Below are 16747 nucleotides of genomic sequence, written 5' to 3' on the forward strand. Positions count from 1 at the left end.
AGACACAGGGAGTAAATGCTGTGAGCTGGAGGCTCCATTTCTTATTCACCTCAGTGGCAGCCTGAGAATCTCATCATCCACCAGACACTGTCACACCAAGTCGTTAATAAGAAGGTGGAAACCCATCTGTTAGGTATTCTTCGCACCCTGACTGATTTAATGCCTAGCCTTCATACTTGCCTGTAGCAGGGATGAAATGCCAGTCAGCCTGCAAAACCAAGGCATTTGCTATCTACAAGAAGGAGCTGTCATTTGATCTTTGCAATTTGGTCATTCCTCATCTATTTCAGGCTTTATAGTCCTCTCTGTAAGATGAAAATTCTGTAAGGTAAACATGGCTAACTATTAAAGATTCCCTGTCTGTGATACACCTTCTGCCTGCTCTTGGGGAGTTATTTCCACTTGTTTTCATTTGCACCTGGAACGGGAAGGCCCAGGCTTGGGAGCAAGCACAGAACCAAACAATGAGGAGGAGCTCTGCCTACCAGCAGCAGGGATCCTACTCAGCACAGCACCCTGCCTAACCTCAGGTGTCCACAAGCTTCTGCCACACCAGCACCTGCCAGGTGTGAAGAGCACACTTGTAGAAGTACTTGACCTAAACTCTGCAAATTTCCTAATTGCAGTAAGACAACACTTGAGGGTGTGGTTAGCACAGAAATTACACTCACGGACAGACTGGGAGTGCCTGGCTGCATCTCCTTCCTGTCTTGCCCCTGAGGCATGAGTATCTCAGCTGGTGCCACCTGCCAAGCCCTGATGAGGGGCTGGGCTGAGAGAGGAGCACAGCACATAAGGGCTGGCACACCAGTGCGTTCCTTAAAATCCTGTATTAGCACTGGGATGATGGCCTTGCTCTGCTCAGAAGCATAGCTACATTCGAGTTTACAACTCAAAGCATCCTGCTGGGAGTTTTCAAAATGTTCTGCCCTTTTCTCCCCGTAGAGGACAAAACCAAAGCAAAACACAGGCTTTATAGCTTCCAAAGGGCTCTGACCATAAAAAAAGCACAGAGACTTCAAAGTATATCTAGGTGAGGTCACACTGCGCATGTTGCCACTATTTGCAAGTCCTTGTCACCCTTCATGTTCTTTCTCATCCCCAGCTCAAGGTGTAAAGCCCATCCTCCACAATGAGTGGCTGGGTGCCAGCAGGAGAAGTCAGAGCAGACCCTGGCTGTGCCAGGCCTGCCAAGCTCCTCAGGAGCAAGAGAGATACAAAACACAAGACAAAGCCCTGAGCCCAGAGGTAAGTTACTCTCGGTCAAAAGGATCTGTCTGGGGAACAAACGTATGGAGATTAGACTAAGCCAGAGCTTAGTGACCTTTAGGTCATAGTGCAAGAACTTCCCCGTTGATACATCTCTTACAACATAACTGGTGTGACATTAACAACAATAACTCGACCCCATTCTACCCTCAGGAGCACCCACTCTTGGCACAGCTCCCCATGGACAGAAGGGAGAGGAATAAAAACCTCCGGGAAGCCTATACGGGATGTGCCAGTCTCCTTGATGTGGGTAGTGCTCACATGCTGGGGTGGGAGGTGCCAGTAAAGAAAGGCAACCCAACACTGTAAAACTAAGTCAGGTACCCCTTAAGGCCGTGGGACTGGAGAAAAAGGAATATACTATGAATCAGATGAAGCCATGTGACAGCATCAAAATCCACTGTATCTAAGCTACTTTGTGTGAGCTAGCTGTAGCCTATAACAGTAGGGAATGGATTTAAGCCTTTTCTGCTCCTGGCTCCCTGTAGTGTCCTCCACCCAGAAAAACCCTCCCCAATTTAAGGCTCAGCACAACAGGTCTGATTCAGAAATGTTCCCCTTCCTCTTCACTCCCCTTCAATTTCTCTCCCTGAGTCACTGGACTACAATACAACTTTAATGTGGAAAGTTTTGTGGGTACGTTTTGTTTTCTTTTAAGTTCAGAAAAGAAAAGGTACAACCAGAGGGAGAAAAAGAACGAAAGCATCTCATGGTTGAGAGGACTCTTTTAACCTCAAAGTCACATGGCTTGCTGGCCAGCAGCCAGGGGAGTCATGAGAGATGCTGCCATCCCTCCATGCTCCTTAACCATGTCCTGCCTGCCACCAGCCAGTGCCCCACAGCCTGGTATCACAAGCTAAAAATGTGTCACCTTTAGGGAGGCTCTCCCCAGCTGGAGATGCCCTTGGACATGCAGATATCTCCCCATTGTGCTGGGAATGCTTGGGTGGGCACTGGTCCCACAGACACTCAATGCACTGCCTGGCAAACACTACTTCCCACCCTAGAACAAGTGAAATAATCCCTGCCCCACTCATCTGAGTGCTAGGAGGCCTAATTTGCTTACTGCTTAATGCAGTCCTTGCATGAAAGCAGCTATTACTAAATAGCACTCACATTTTATAAATATGTCTGACTTCAGAAAGATTAGGAGGGTGGATATAATATCCAGGCCCAGAACTGCAGTGCTTAAAAATTTAAATTTAGTGCTCTTCAAGTTGTTTTGCAGGCCCTACATGGAGGCAGGCAGGAATTTCTATCCTAATGGCATATGCTTCTTTCCAGGTGCCCTGTACATAATGGGCAGGTGCTTTTGAAATGCTTCTCCCTCAAAAAACTAAATAAGGTTTTGTTTTTGTGTCAGCTCTTACTAGCGCCAGATACAATGATTTTTTCAACAGTCTGCAGAACTGATTTCTAGCTGTCTGACATGGAGGAGTAGCCTCTTAGTTTACCTTCTGCTGCATATTTCTGGAAAATATGGCCACGCTCCCTTCAAATTGTGTAATGAGGCAGCTTGTGCTGAGCTGCAGGATGGATGCTGGGAGAAGCAGCCCTGGACTTGCTTCAGGCATGGTTCTCCATCAGCTGCAGGAGAGCTGTTCCTGCTTTGTCAGCTCACAAGATGGGTTACAGCCCCAGGAAGAGAAACCCTAGACCTTCAGAGCTGAATAGATGAGACCTACACTGGTGGTCAAACAGAAGGAAACCCTTCTGGAGGCCTTTTTTGGGACTCCGGGCATGCTCTGGTGGAAGTAAATCATCAGCATTACCTTTACAACTTGTACCAAAGCCACAAACACGCCAGTAAAGTCCCCAGGCTTCAAGCAGTTTTCAGAAAAGGTGTCATTGGTGAGCAGCAGGGTGGCCCTACCTCGGATAAGCAATGTGGGATGCAGTGGAGTGACCAGTGGGCTTGGTGCCACTTTACAGGGGAAAGATCTCCTGCCACATGTTAAGTGCCTGAGGCTACATTTTGCCCTCGGTTGCACACTTGCTATACCACTGGATGTCCCTTTTCCTAATTACTTAGGAGCTCAGGGTGAAACTTGACCTTGTACACAAAGCTGGAACAAAGACCATGTCACCATGATGCTTAAGTGGGATTTTTGCAGAAGCATGGATTTTATTCTTTGTGGGTTTCTGCCACAAGGGAAATCTGATCCACAGGCATAGGCTGAAAAGAAAATAGATGTACAGCACTGTAGCTGTGAAGTGGGTACAAACTGTATCCACTGCTATAACTATTTCCAGAGAAAGATACAATAGCTCTCTAACTTGGCCTGTCTTCAGATTTTCTAAAGGTATGATCAGCTATGAAATATTTAACAGGAGATAATTATCTTGCAGTCAAATCCTCGTAGAATCAATATTTTTAATGGTGAGAGAAAAAGTTTTGTTCATAGCTGTCTCAACTTCACAAAAAACTGTCTCTACTGAACAAAGCAGCACTGAACAAGTCAGCAAACTTGCAGCTAATTGCACTATCAAGAAAATGGTATTAAAGAGGAGAGACAGGACAGAACAGAACATGGAAGAATTCAATTCAGTGCTTTGTACAAAGGTTTGTCCTAACAGTGCTCGGGCCGTAACAGAAGAGAGAAGTCACAGAAATACATTGCATATGGACAGAGAAACTCACCAAGAACATTCTCTACTTCTCTATATCTAGGATTTCTTCGCATTTGCACCACCTGAAGTACTTGAAATGCTCCTTAGTCGTGTGTTTTAGCAAGAACAAATATGTAAGAGCTGTCTTGAAGTACCACCAAGTCCTATGCATTCTTTCACAAAGGAGGGAAAACATATCCATCTACCTTCAGGGCAGGGCTGAAGGGAAAGTAAAAGATGTGGGGAAGGAGCCAATAGCCCCTAAAGGACTAGAGACTGTTCTCCGGCAGCTTGCCTCCATGGCTCTGCTTCCAGAGCACGCCTGAGCTCCTGGTCTGTCTTAGCTTCACTTTGCATCTGTCAGTGTCAAGTTTGCTCACTGTTTTCACAGGTGCACAGAAAAATCCCAAAAGTCATGGATATTTTGTTCTCATGCATGGACATTTCAGTCACAGTTCTCATGATCAGAGGCCAGTCCTCATGCAATTCTTACATGTAGAGTGTGAATGTCATACTATGGGAGTTATGGGCCTGATTTGGTGTGGGTTGGAGCAATGCTATTCAGAAGGGCACTGAAGCATCAAGGAGGAAAGAAGAAAAAAATAATGAGAAGAATCAATCAGACAGACCTGGAGTTACAAAAGAGTGTCAGGTAGCTAGCAGGTGTTTCACCAGCATGAGTGAAAGACTGCTGAAAGTCCATTGTGGGCAAAATGACCTGCAGAGGTTCTGGGCTGAAGAAATCAGGCTTGCAACATTAACCAGTTCTGCAATGCCTGGTGTCAGCACGTCTGCAAAGCACCTTTGATCTAGAACTGGTACTCGGTTTCTGCTGTTTGTGGTGAACTGGGAGGGCTATGGCATTAAGTTGTGGTGTTTTGGGGAATCTCAGCAGCAGGATTTCAACCTGAATTTTGCAGCTGCATGCTCTGAGAAAACACTTGGCACCATCATACCTTTATCATACCACATTATGAGGTATACATGGTATATTTTTTCCATTGCATAAATGTGTTTGTCAGTCTAACTATATAATTGCAGCTTTCTTTGTCTGGCTCTCTAACACCTCCTTTGAAAGATTGTCTTCTGAGGGATTGGCCTTGTTGCCTGCTTAATGTGCTAGCGTATCTGCTTTTAATCTGACCTGCTCATCTGAATATTTAATGATGCTTTGTACCCACCTGCAATATTACGTTAGTATCACAACACATGTAGTAATTCCAGGCTGTCATCCTACACATTCTGGATGCTGCCACCTTCTCTTATAATTACTTGTCATGACTTCTTAAAATTTAAGATGTGCTTGAAAAGGAATTCCCAGAACCTTCTTGCCTCAAAGTACTGAGAACAGGGGGTACATCCAAACACACCTGGATTCAGGGATATCCAGAACAGGTGTGTTTGCCCTGAAGCAGGCAGGAAGGAGGGAGGCTACCCACACACTTATCAGACCCCTTGGTTTTAGACAGAGAATTTTCATTTGCGCATTTTGGAGAAATGGTAAACTATCTTCTAGAGTCATATCACTATCACTCTTCTGGTTTTATGTGGCAGCTTCTTTAGAAGGTTCTTTAGGAGATCCCCAAAACAGTCACTATGCTTTCAGGTTTCACCTGTTCTGAATCTAAGCCAACACATCTGCTGGTAGGCAGTACAGTTGAAGTTTCATTCCAAATCCTCTTCTAAATAAGTATTATTACAGTTCAATGTAAAAAGAAATTTTAAAAAAGAGGGAAAAAAGCTCTTCTAGCACTCTGGATGCTGCACAAGTAGAGGCAAACTTGCCCTAAAGCATGCACAGCCCCAGCAACAAGATGAACACGGTGGAAGAGCAGGGAAATGATGGATTTACACCACAACCCGGGGATTGAGTCATAGACAATCCTGTTCTGACAACAGTAGGTTTTAACTCAGAAGCCAGCACAGCTCTGGTCTAACCAAGATGAGAGGAGGGGGCCAGATGATGACTCCAGCTGTGACAGTTAATGTGAGATCATCAGCCACACTGAGGAGCAGAGCAGAGATGTGCCACCATCCCCTTGATCCTAGGAGCTGAGAGAAACTCACTCTTCTCTGTTTGTGCAGCTCCTTCCTACACTGCCCACATTCAGAGACAAGCTTCAGGGACCATCTAATGAGTCCTAATCTTTAGGAATTAGACCTGAGTCCTTTCCTGTAGGCATATGAAGAATATGTGCTTCTTCTAACCCTCTTCCCACAAACAGGGAGAATTGTGAAGGAATTATAGGAATTATAGAATCGTAAGGAAATTGCAGCACCAGCAGATAAGATCCAAAACACGCAGTCATTTTTCTCCTTTGTCTTGTAATCTGCCTGTAATATCTACTGGCTAACATACATTATTTGCTGCATTATGGTCTTAGAATACTTAGCTGCTCTGAAGACTACTATGCACACACACTTTTACATTCTATTCCCAATCACTTTTTAGCAAATAACAGAATTAACTCTGTTTACGCATCAGCAGATAATCCCTGAAATAAGCTTCTTAAGAGCCAACTCTCGTGCTGCTACTGAAGGCACCCAACCCTAAAGATGAGCAGTGAAAGCAGAACAAATGGAAAGCCAGAACAGTGCTGTCTTCTTCAGATGAAGCAGCTAAACACATATCTGTGTACAGACACACAAGCATTCAGACATGCACTACGAGAAGCAGTGCCAAACACCATTATATATGATGTATATAATCCTGTTTTTTATATATTTATACTAATTACCTGGATATTATTAAATGGCAGCTGTATACTTTAAATATGTAATTGGATTACCAAAATACGTCCAGAGCGTTGATGTGCATCAATCACTCGACTGCCGCCTGTTCTATCCAAAGTCCCTTTGCTTTTTTGAGAAGTCGGACACTGATCGCTGCTGGTTGTAACAACCTTCTCAGTGCCTGAGCACACAGAAGATGATCGCTGTACCTCAGAGCGTGCTTAAAGCACAGGAATCGATTTTAGAAAGGACCCTTTTATATGTTCTTTAGGCTAATTCTGGGTGTAGTCTGCAGTAAATTCGCTTTTTTCGCGGCTATTGTGCCCAATCGCGGGTGCCTTTTTCACTCTGCACATCTCACAGTCACCGTTGCCTGGGACGGACTCTGCTCGCAGCCCTCCGGCGGGGCAGGCGGGTCGGGCCGGGCCGGGCCGGGCCGTCATCCCGGGGGGACCGGCAGTTCGGAGGACGAGCACAGCCAAGAGAAGACAGAGAACTTGGGCAAATGACCTGATGGTCCACAGGAGCTTACAGGCTAGTGGCTCGGGAAGCATCCTCCTTTGCAGAGAGAACCAGACAGATAATGCTCGAACGGGCTCTACTATGCTTTAATCTTCTAAAGCTACCATTAGTAAGCCAGAGAAGTCTATTTACCCACAAGACAAACACCACAAGTCCGCTAGGCTTTTCTCCATTGAGCACCGAAATAACTCCTCGTTCTTTAACCCCCGAGCACCGCGAAGTGCCCGCCTCGCTCCGGGGCCGCTCCGGGGCCACTCCGGGTCCGTGGGGCCGGGGGCTGCCGGCAGCGTCCCACGGGTGATGATGGATGGACCGGGAGACGTGCGCCGGTGCCGATCTGCGCTTTGTCGCCTTTCACCTCCTGATCCCTTTCCCTTCTGCTCTGCTGGGCTGCAATAGCTCCGCGGCCTCGGCCTCGGTGACCGGGGGCGGGCAAGGGGAATCTTTATGTCCCCTCGCCGAGTTCTCATGGGCGCGGGGCTGCGCTCAGCAGATCCCTGAGCAGCTAGCTCTAAATAAAGCAGCCATCGCTTCCCTTGTATTTCCCCTCAGCAGTCGCCTTAGTATTATTATTATACTTCTATAGCTTTTGCTTTCGGACCTTATAATTATGTCACACAGCAAGGGAAACCGCCAGCATCCCGGCATCTGGCGTGTGGTTTAAAACTTTTGTTTCAAGATCCGAACTATTTATAGATGGAAAACTCTGTAGGATAGTAATTTCCTACGGTTTTGAGAAAAAAAGAAAGAGAGAGAGAGAAAGAGAGAAAGAGAGAAAGAGAGAAAGAGAGAGAGAGAGAGAGAGAGAAAGAGAGAAAGAGAGAGAAAGACAGAGAGAAAGAAAGAAAGAAAGAAAGAAAGAAAGAAAGAAAGAAAGAAAGAAAGAAAGAAAGAAAGAAAGAAAGAAAGAAAGAAAGAAAGAAAGAAAGAAAGAAAGAAAGAAAGAAAGAAAAAAAAAAAAAAGAGAAAGAGAAATGCTACGTTTGTATTAGAAGGGTATATTTATTTATTTATTTACTTATTACGGCTTTTTCCTCCTGCTTGAAAAAGCAGAGAGCAGTGCCGTCTCTTCACAGGCTGTTGGGTCGCCTGCCGGGCTGTGGAGGGCAGCGGGCAATTCGGGCTGATAGCAGCATCCTACCGGATCGACCCGAACGCAGCTCCATAAATCAAGCGCCCTTAAACATCAGTAGCGATGGCATGTGCATTTCATTACGACTTACAAACATAGGAATACGCGTTTCGTTTCTTTTTACGTGTGTGTTTATTCCTGCTTTTCATGCATAGTGCTGGCTCGTACTTTTCCCTAGCCCACAATACATATATATATATATATATATATATATACAGAAGGACTCTCACACACGTGCTTGTGTGTGTGTGTGTGTGTGTGTGTGTGTTGCCTGCATGTATACAGAAACAATCGGTCGGATGGGTGGATGTGTGGGTGCATAGGTAGGTAGGTAGGTAGGTAGACAGATAGGCAGGTAGGTAGGTAGGTAGGTAGACAGACAGAAATCCACATGCACCTCAGAGCTCAAATTATACACCCACCGTGAACTGAAAGGTCTTTGTTCGGCGCTGGGGCAGGAGCGAGCAGAAACCCTCCCGGCCCCGCAGCGCAGTTGGACGTTGGGCCGGGTGGTGTTGGGGCAGGAACCCCCAGTGCGAGACAGAGTCCTTCGGGCACAGCCCGCTCTCTACCCGGAGACACCTGAGTCGATCCCTAGTCCCCTTCCGCAGGGCACCCGGCCCCCGGGGAGGCACTCAGGGAAGGGAGCGAGCTCAGATTGTCAGCTAGCTCCGGCGGCCGGGACCACCGCCTGCCCCAGCACCTTCCCTTCCCCGCTGCCGCTTCAAAGCGTGCTCACGCCTTGACTGGAGCACGGGAGCGCTTGACAGCTCCCCAGCCGCCCTTCCGAGCCTTGGCTTGAGGCCCCGGCCTCTCGGCTCGGCTCGGCGCGGGGACAGCGTACCGCAGCCCCATGCCCCCCTCAGCCGGCGCCCGGCCCCAGCCCCGCGGCAGCCTCTCTCCGCAGCCCGCACTGAGCAGCCCGATAGCTTCTCATCCACCGCACCGTTCGATACAGATATAGATATTAAAAAAAAAAAGAGCCCGAAACTCCTTGCAGTCCCACCCACCGACTCTGATTTCCCCCACCCCTACCTCCACCCCCTTCCTCACAAGGAAAACGTCCTGGAGCCGGCTCTAACTGCGGGACTGCAGATCCCTCCTGAGCGAAAAGCACCCGGCCGGCAGCGAGCGCCTCCGCCTCCGCGCCGCCCGTCCGCGGCCGCAGCTCTCCCGGGCTGCGCGTCCCGGCGCGGCGCCGCGCTTCCCCCGCCGGGAGGAGGAGCCGGGGCCGGAGCCCCCGAGGGAGTCGCGGCCGCCCCGCTCCCCGCCGACCCCCGGGCAGCCCCGGGAGTTACCTGGCGGGTCCCCTTCCCCTGGCACGGTCCGACCGGCACTGCCAACACCGCCATCGCCATCACCATCCTCACCACCACGCGCCTCGCGGAGCTGGCGTGTCCCGGCTCCCTCCGTGTGCGCGTCGCCCCTAGGTAGCTGGCGGGGCCATTTCAAACAGAATTTGCAACCAAAAAAAAAAAAAAAAAAAAAAAATCTGGATCACTTACAGGTAACTCCCACTGGTAAGGATGAGGAAAATCTGAGGGTAATACACTGAGAGTAACACACTGCGAGATGAAAAAAGGATCATGGCTGAGTCCCGTTTACACTCTTGGAGTTCGCTTCCTTGGTTATTCCTTTCTGGCCCCCCCCGGTCGTAACTCCCCACCCTTTTTGGTGTCAGCTGTGCCTTGAATCTGAGTTGGAATCCAGTCCCTTGGGCTTGGGGGGGCTTTGTTTGTTTGTTTGTTTGTTAGTTTGTATTGGTGGGGCTGGTATTCCCCTGGCGCTAATGCTGCTCCCGGGGCAGAGTATGTGCTGCTGCTGCTGTTCTCGCTGCTGCTGCTGCCTCTGGGCTCCTGCCTGTCATGTCTCAGTGGTTGGAAGTTGTTACAGTGGGTTCTCGTGTTGGAATGAGGATGGTTTAAGGGATTTGGATGGCAGAAAGTGCCTCTCTCTCTCTCTCTCCCTCTTTCTGCAACTCTCCTGAGACTCGGGGCTGCCATTGGGCAGTCAGTCGCTGCAATCCGCCTACTTTTTTTTCTCTCCCTCTCTCCCCCCCCTTTTTTTTTTTTTTTTTTTTTTTTTTTTTTTAATTTAAAGGAGAGGATGACAATGGCGCGACACCGCTCCAGCCCCGGCTGCAACTCACCCTCACTGCCCGGCCCAACCCGCTCCGTGCACCCCGCTCCCGGCGCAGCGCTCCCCGGGGACACTCTGCGGGAGGAGCGGGCTGCTCTCCTGCTGAGAGTAGACCGGGACAGTCGGCAGCTCCCGGTGAACGGCTCAGTAGCGGACGGTGAATGGCTCTATCGGTTCCCCCGAAGAGCTGCCGCAGGCTCTTGGTTCTCGTTGCCCCCCGTGTTGAAAATTAGATATCAGGGGGCTCTGTCCAAAAGAAAGAAAGAAAAAAAAAAAAAAAAAAAAAGACATGCAAGTTGCGGCAGCCCGCCTGAGTGAGTGAGTGAGTGAGTGAGTGAGTGAGTGAGTGAGTGAGTGAGTGAGTGAGGAGTAAAGGCAGCTCGAAGCTTCATAACGGGGCTGGATTCCGCGGGTGAAAGGGAAGGAAAGCATTCGGAGAGAGCTTTCGGAGCCGTTTCTACTCTCCCCTGCCTCCTTCCCAGTCGGGCGCTCCCGGCAGGTCCGTGCCGCTACCGGGCAGAGGCCGCCCGCCCCTCGCCTCTCCGAGCCCCGCGGAGCAGAGCTTGCTTGCTCCTCCTCCGTGCCTCGACGGCCCCTTCTCTCTTCGGGTGAGCGACTGCAGTCCTGGGAGCTGACGGAGAGACGTGCTCCGGGATGCCGGGGTTTAAAAACGAAGCCCGAAAGAGGAAAGTGCACCGTGGAGAGTTTAGCTGAAATACAGTCGAACTGAACGTTCAGCGGGCTCCGACAGACCCTCGCTCTGCGGGGATTGAGGAGCTCGTCTCGGGTTAATTGCTTGATGCCTAAGGGAGATCTCTTGGCCGAGAGCTCTTCCCAGCACCCCGGGGTGACCTCCCCGAGTCAACCAGTCCCTGCACACGGCTGCTGCAGGCTCTGCGGGACAACGAAATATTCCTTCGGATGGAACCGCAGCTGCAGAATTGGTGTAAAAACGTCGTCTTTCGCCGAACACCCCATAAGGATCTCCTCGGGGTTCTGTTTCATTTAAGCACTTTCATCTGTAAGCGCAGTGCGTGCGTGTGCTGGAGCCGAGAGTGTCATTGTAGGAAACGCTGCTGTTGATTAACAACGGGGGAAGTTGAAGCCTTCCAGCGATCACTTACATCCCTAGAACCGTCTCCTTTATTTATAATTTCTTATTAAAAAAAAAAGAAAAGAACCTAAAATCGACGTGTTTTTATCTCTTTAAGTGCGTATGTATGCTTATATCCGTAAACCTCGAGAGCAACAGGGCTGTGCGTCCCCTTTGCTCCCCGTCACCTCTCAGCCACATGAAGCGGCTGCGGCAGCGTTGCCGAGCGCCAGCTGGATGGAGAACGGGGGGTGAGGTTTGACGGCTTATTTCGAGCACTTGTTCGGCATCGCATATATTTTAAATGGGCATCTGCTTTGAAACACGTGCCTGAGGAAAAAGAAAAGATAGAATAGAACTGAATTCTAAAATCGAAAAGTAGCTGCTGGCGTTGAAGCACCGGGGGGTGAGGACGCGGGCTTTGATCCAACCCAATCCAGACGACGGTGCTCTGCCATTCCCCACAGTTTCGGGGTGAAGAAGGATTTTTCCACAGCCGAATCGTGGAGTCCGAGGAATCTCGTATGGCATCAACCAAATCGAGCCGTTCCCTTTCGGGAAAATATTTTTTCCTCAAAAAATGGGAGATGTTATTGCGTCGGAAATTTAATAGTAACGATGCTGATAATGATAACGTGTTAGGTTCTGTACGGATTCTTTCTATATGTGTGTCAGCTCGGGACAGAGAAGTACGCTTGTTCTGTCAGATTCTTGGTGTGACACTGGACGAGACAATATTGTCGGTAACACCTCACATGGGTACTGCCACTTCTTCCCCAAACACGTGTATTGCGGACAGAATAAGAGCAGTACGGAACTGGAACGGTTGCCTACTCCCTGCGACAGACTGCAGATGAGGCAGAGCGGGCATGAAAAAAACATTTCCCTTTCCGTTCATCTCTTTTCAATTGCGGGTTCTCTCTGATCCCGAAAAGCGCCGTGTGCGGCAGCAGAGCACGTCGGCAGCTCGGGACACACGTCCAGTCTGCACCGCGCTGCCCTTCTTCCTGCTGACAGCCGCCACTCCCTGCATCCCGCACCGCTGCGAGCTCAGCGCAAGGGAGAAGGGGGCAAAGCTGAGCAGCGTGCAATTAGCGGGGTCGGGTTGGAGGGGGCGGGAGGTGCTGGGGCCGCCTCCCCCGCCCCGAGGGGACTAGAGAAGATGGGTATTTCGTTGAGGCCGGGCGAGCCGGCAGGAGAGATAAAGGGGAAAGGGCGATTTGCCCCCTGAGTCCCGCAATATCTACGGATCCGTCCTTTCGAAGGTCCATCGCTCACCCTCAGAGCATCTGCTGTCATTTGCATCTGTGGCACAGCTGTGATTTGTGACTTCCGATACATCTATTAATTAAACTGGAGCTGATCGCCCTGCGATCTTCGCAGGCGAAATTCCCGTTCCAATACAGCTATTACCGAAGTCAACGTGTGAGCGCTGCAGCCCGCTCCGTTCTCCCTACCTGCCCCCAGAAACGTGGAAGGCAGACTGGGTGCGGGCAGGTACACCACTTCGCACCTCATCCTCCTCGGCAAAATGCAAAATGGAAATGGGAATAACGACAATTCCACGTGAGGAAGGGAGGGAGGAAGGAAGGAGGATCCCCTGAGCGGGTCTCACTCCCTCCTCCCACTTGGAAACAGCGACTTTCCTGTGCCACACTCCCCTGGTCCCCTGCCATGGCACCATCAATCTGCTGCTCCTCTGCTGTGCACACAGACAGCGGTGCATTACATTGCTCCCCTCCCCTGGGCTCGGGGTTGCCCCTGTCCAGCCAGGAAGCGGAGTTCTTAGCACGTTTTATTAAGAGAGGAACACGTGCTCCGTAGCAAATGAAATGACCGCGTAACTCCTTGCTATCTCCATCTTTACTGCGCAAGCTAAACAGAATGCACTGGAAGACAAACTACGTTTTGTCTCAAGTAACTCCCCTTTCTTATGCACACAGCTCACCAGAAAAGGTATCATTACTCTAAGAAGATATGGTTTCAACAAAGTGATTGCTCCAGTGGCTGATGAAAGAGGAAATAATTGCATCCTACATGCTCAGCCTGGTGGTAGCCCTGGATCTCAGAGAGAATTTCTCTCCTATTGTTCAAAGAAAGAGAAGTATCCTCATCGCCTTACAATCACGGTGATGGATCTGATGGGATTCCTGTAAGGGCTTTCACTGTTCCTGCCGTCCATTCAGTTTTGCTTCCAGGCTCAGTTCAACAACATTCTTGTGATTTTTTTTGCTCCAAACCCCTTTCTAAAACAGCCACGCTCATTTTCTCAAGTAAATCTGCATTCCACCCTGTAAAGTGTGCCGAATCTTCTGTTTCCTTTAAAAATAAAACAGCAGCGAAAGCGAGCACTGATACCATTACCCCTTATTGTGCAAACCATTTTCTTTGAGCTCCTCTGTCCCCCGGTGATTTGGAGGAGAATGTACCACACGAAGCCCTCCGGCTACTGGAACTGATTAGGTGCCCTGATCGTCGTGGTGCTTAATTTACGGGTACGCAGTCCCACCAACCCGCTTCTCGCCCCAATCCACGTCATTCTGGAAGACGACAGGGAGGATCGCTCACAGCTAGGATGACAGCGGGAGATATTTGGCCCGAGGCCAAATAGCAACCTGTCTCTAGCAAGCTGATTTGGGGCGCAGGGGCAGGGCAGTCGGTCCTAGAGGCTCAGCCGCGGGGCGGGCTGAGAGCCCTGCCCAAATGACGAAACGTATAGCTGGATAGACGGACGACCGAACGCAGTCCGGCCGGTGCTTGCCGAGCAACCTGCCGGGGATCCTCCGGCAAAAGAAGGGCAAAAGCTGGGCTGGTGAGGGAGCTCCGGCTGAAACAACGCTTCCCTTCTCGTCCCTAGAAGCCCCGTTTAACACCCCTGTATCGTGTGACCTTAGCCCCCGGCCACTCCGTTCTCCCTCCTGCAGTGCCCCTCGGCAGCCTCCTGCTCCCCGGGCCGCTGCCAGCAAGGCCGGGCTCCGCCGCGCTCTGTGCGGGGGGCTGCGGGCGGGCAGAGCCGGGCGGCCCCGCGCCCATCCCCGTGCCGAATCGGGGTGCCGCGCGGATGGGCCTCGCCGCTCAGAGCTGCCCTTTCGCACCTCTTCTTCCCTGTGTTGGCTTCGAAGCGGGAAACAAGCGTTTTCGGATTGCAACTCACCTTATGCATTCTTGATCATTAAAAAAAAAAAAAATCCCGCAGCTATGCAAAGACAGGATCTTTAAAGGGTTTGTAGCTCGACAGGTAAGGACTCGGCTGGGGCTCAGGAATGTGGAAATTCAACTCAAGTCAGCCTACTGCGACGAGCAATATTAATAAGGGCATACAGGTAAGGGGGAGAGTCAGAGGGAGAAACTTGGCAACTGCAATAACAGCGCGATCTCGCTCTCCGCGATCAAATAACGAGGAGCAAAGCCCGGGCTGCCCGCAGCCCTCCCGGCGCGCCCGGCCCTCAGCCCGCCCGGCCCGGAGCTTATCGCGGGGGCAGCCGGGCCGCTTGTCAAGCTCATTTCAACACGTCCGCCTGATGGATAGAAAAGCAAATTGTGTCTAGGCCTGCATAAAGCAAATCCCTGAGCGCAGGTTCAGAGCAGGGATTCCCCCTTCTCCCGCCCCTTTCTCCTTTTTAATACTTAAGCTCTGCTCCATTGTCTCATCAGCAGCGGCTGAGTTAACTCCGTCAGGCTTTTTTTTTTTTTTTTTTTTTTTTTTTTTTTTTTTTTTTCTGTCTGAGAGTACTGTACGCCAGAGATAATATTTAAGGTCGCTTAAGCAGCACAAAAGCAGAGGGCTCCGTGCGGGCAACGCCGCTGCAGTGCCCATCCCCGGGAGCGGAGCGCGACGCGGAGCGGCCCCAGACTGCGCTGGGGCTGCGCACGGGGAAAGGGGCGGAGGGAAACCGTCGCTTTCCTGCCTTTTTCGTTTGCTTCGTCTTCTTTTTCCGTCTCAACTCTCTGTTCGCAACTCCGCAATAACGTGACCCAAAAGACAAGGTTTGTCGTGCGCGAGGACTTACCCTAATTTGACATAGATGACTCCAAAGCATAAAAACACGTAGAAAATCCACTTCCGAAAGTTTCTGTGCATGATCTAGAGAATGGACTGAGCCATAAAAATTGCACAAAAAGTCGAATTGATCGTTTCGGTTAAATCCCAGTCAAGAGCGTTTCGGAAGCTGCCCGGGAGCAAAGCCGGCCGAACTGCACAAAATCAGCGGCGTGCAGACGGGCAGCTCTTCCCAGAGCCATGGTGACAGAACCTGGCTCGGTACTAAAGCTACAGAGGGAGGAAAACAGAAAGAGCTGCTCAAAACGGTAAAACAAAAAACCCGAGGCAGACGGTCGGAGGGAGAAAACGAGCAAGCCCTGATCTTGATCAACTGCCTCATAGAGCCCCGAAGTTCAATGTGTTTTTACTTGTTCTGACTTCCCCAGGTAACACTACGTATCTTGCAATCTATGGCTCCAGGTAGGAGGATCTCTCTCTCTCTCTCTCTCTCCCTCTCTCTCTCCTGCTCTTCCCCCCACCCCGTATGTGTCAGAATCTAATACATGTCTTATCTGTCTGTGCGGGTGTGTGCGCGAGCTGTGAGTTTGTGTTTCGGAAGGCACGTCCTGCAGCAGCCGCAGCGTTTGGGGAAACACACAAACATGTCCACAAAGGGAAAGAAAGGACTCGTCGTCTGTCTTGTCTGCAGTGCTTTTTCATTTGCTCTAGTATGGTAACGCGGCTAGATTTGTAACGCACGGACTTCCCAAAAGAGATGGTTAAACTGTTTCCTTTTTAACCAGAAAGAGGCAGGGATTAGCCAGGGTTGCTCACAGCTCCGTATCCTGAATGCTGTGTGTGTGTGCCGGGGCTCTTCGGCCATCTGACCTTGCTGTGCACTCACAAATGCCCGTCACTAAACTCGATTTTATTTTCCACAGTAAGAAAACATTCTTCTTCCTTTTAAAACCAGATTTCCTTGGCTTTTAGCAAGAGTTTGGGATACTCAGTTTGCTGATCGTAGGGAAAATAAGGAGAAAAAAAAGAATTTTGTGCTCAGTCACAGTCAAGCAAAACTCCTGTTTTTTTTTTCTTTTCTTTTTCTCTTCCTGTCTTTCTCCGTGTTTCTCTCTCTCTTTCTGTCTGATCCCAGAGCTGTTCGGTTTACTCCTGCATTCTGTCAAACCATCTATTCTAGTCTGCTACACAACGTGCTCCTGTCTGGGTCGCATGCATACACACGCTGAAAGAACACTCAGATACACTT

The 16747-nt window shown here is 50.1% G+C and overlaps 1 protein-coding gene across 1 annotated transcript in view; it reads right to left on the bottom strand.

Annotated features, from left to right (window-relative positions):
- The window catches only part of WNT7B (Wnt family member 7B), an 87707-nt gene extending 77846 nt beyond the window's left edge, over positions 1 to 9861 (bottom strand). The window contains exon 1 of the mRNA XM_048952821.1: positions 9772 to 9861. Coding sequence (XP_048808778.1) covers positions 9772 to 9854 — 83 coding nt within the window. The 5' untranslated portion in view covers positions 9855 to 9861. The remainder of the gene's footprint in view (positions 1 to 9771) is intronic.
- Positions 9862 to 16747: the final 6886 nt, after the last annotated feature.

This window comes from Lagopus muta, chromosome 1 (assembly GCF_023343835.1).
Source record: "Lagopus muta isolate bLagMut1 chromosome 1, bLagMut1 primary, whole genome shotgun sequence".
Taxonomy (NCBI): Eukaryota; Metazoa; Chordata; class Aves; order Galliformes; family Phasianidae; genus Lagopus; species Lagopus muta.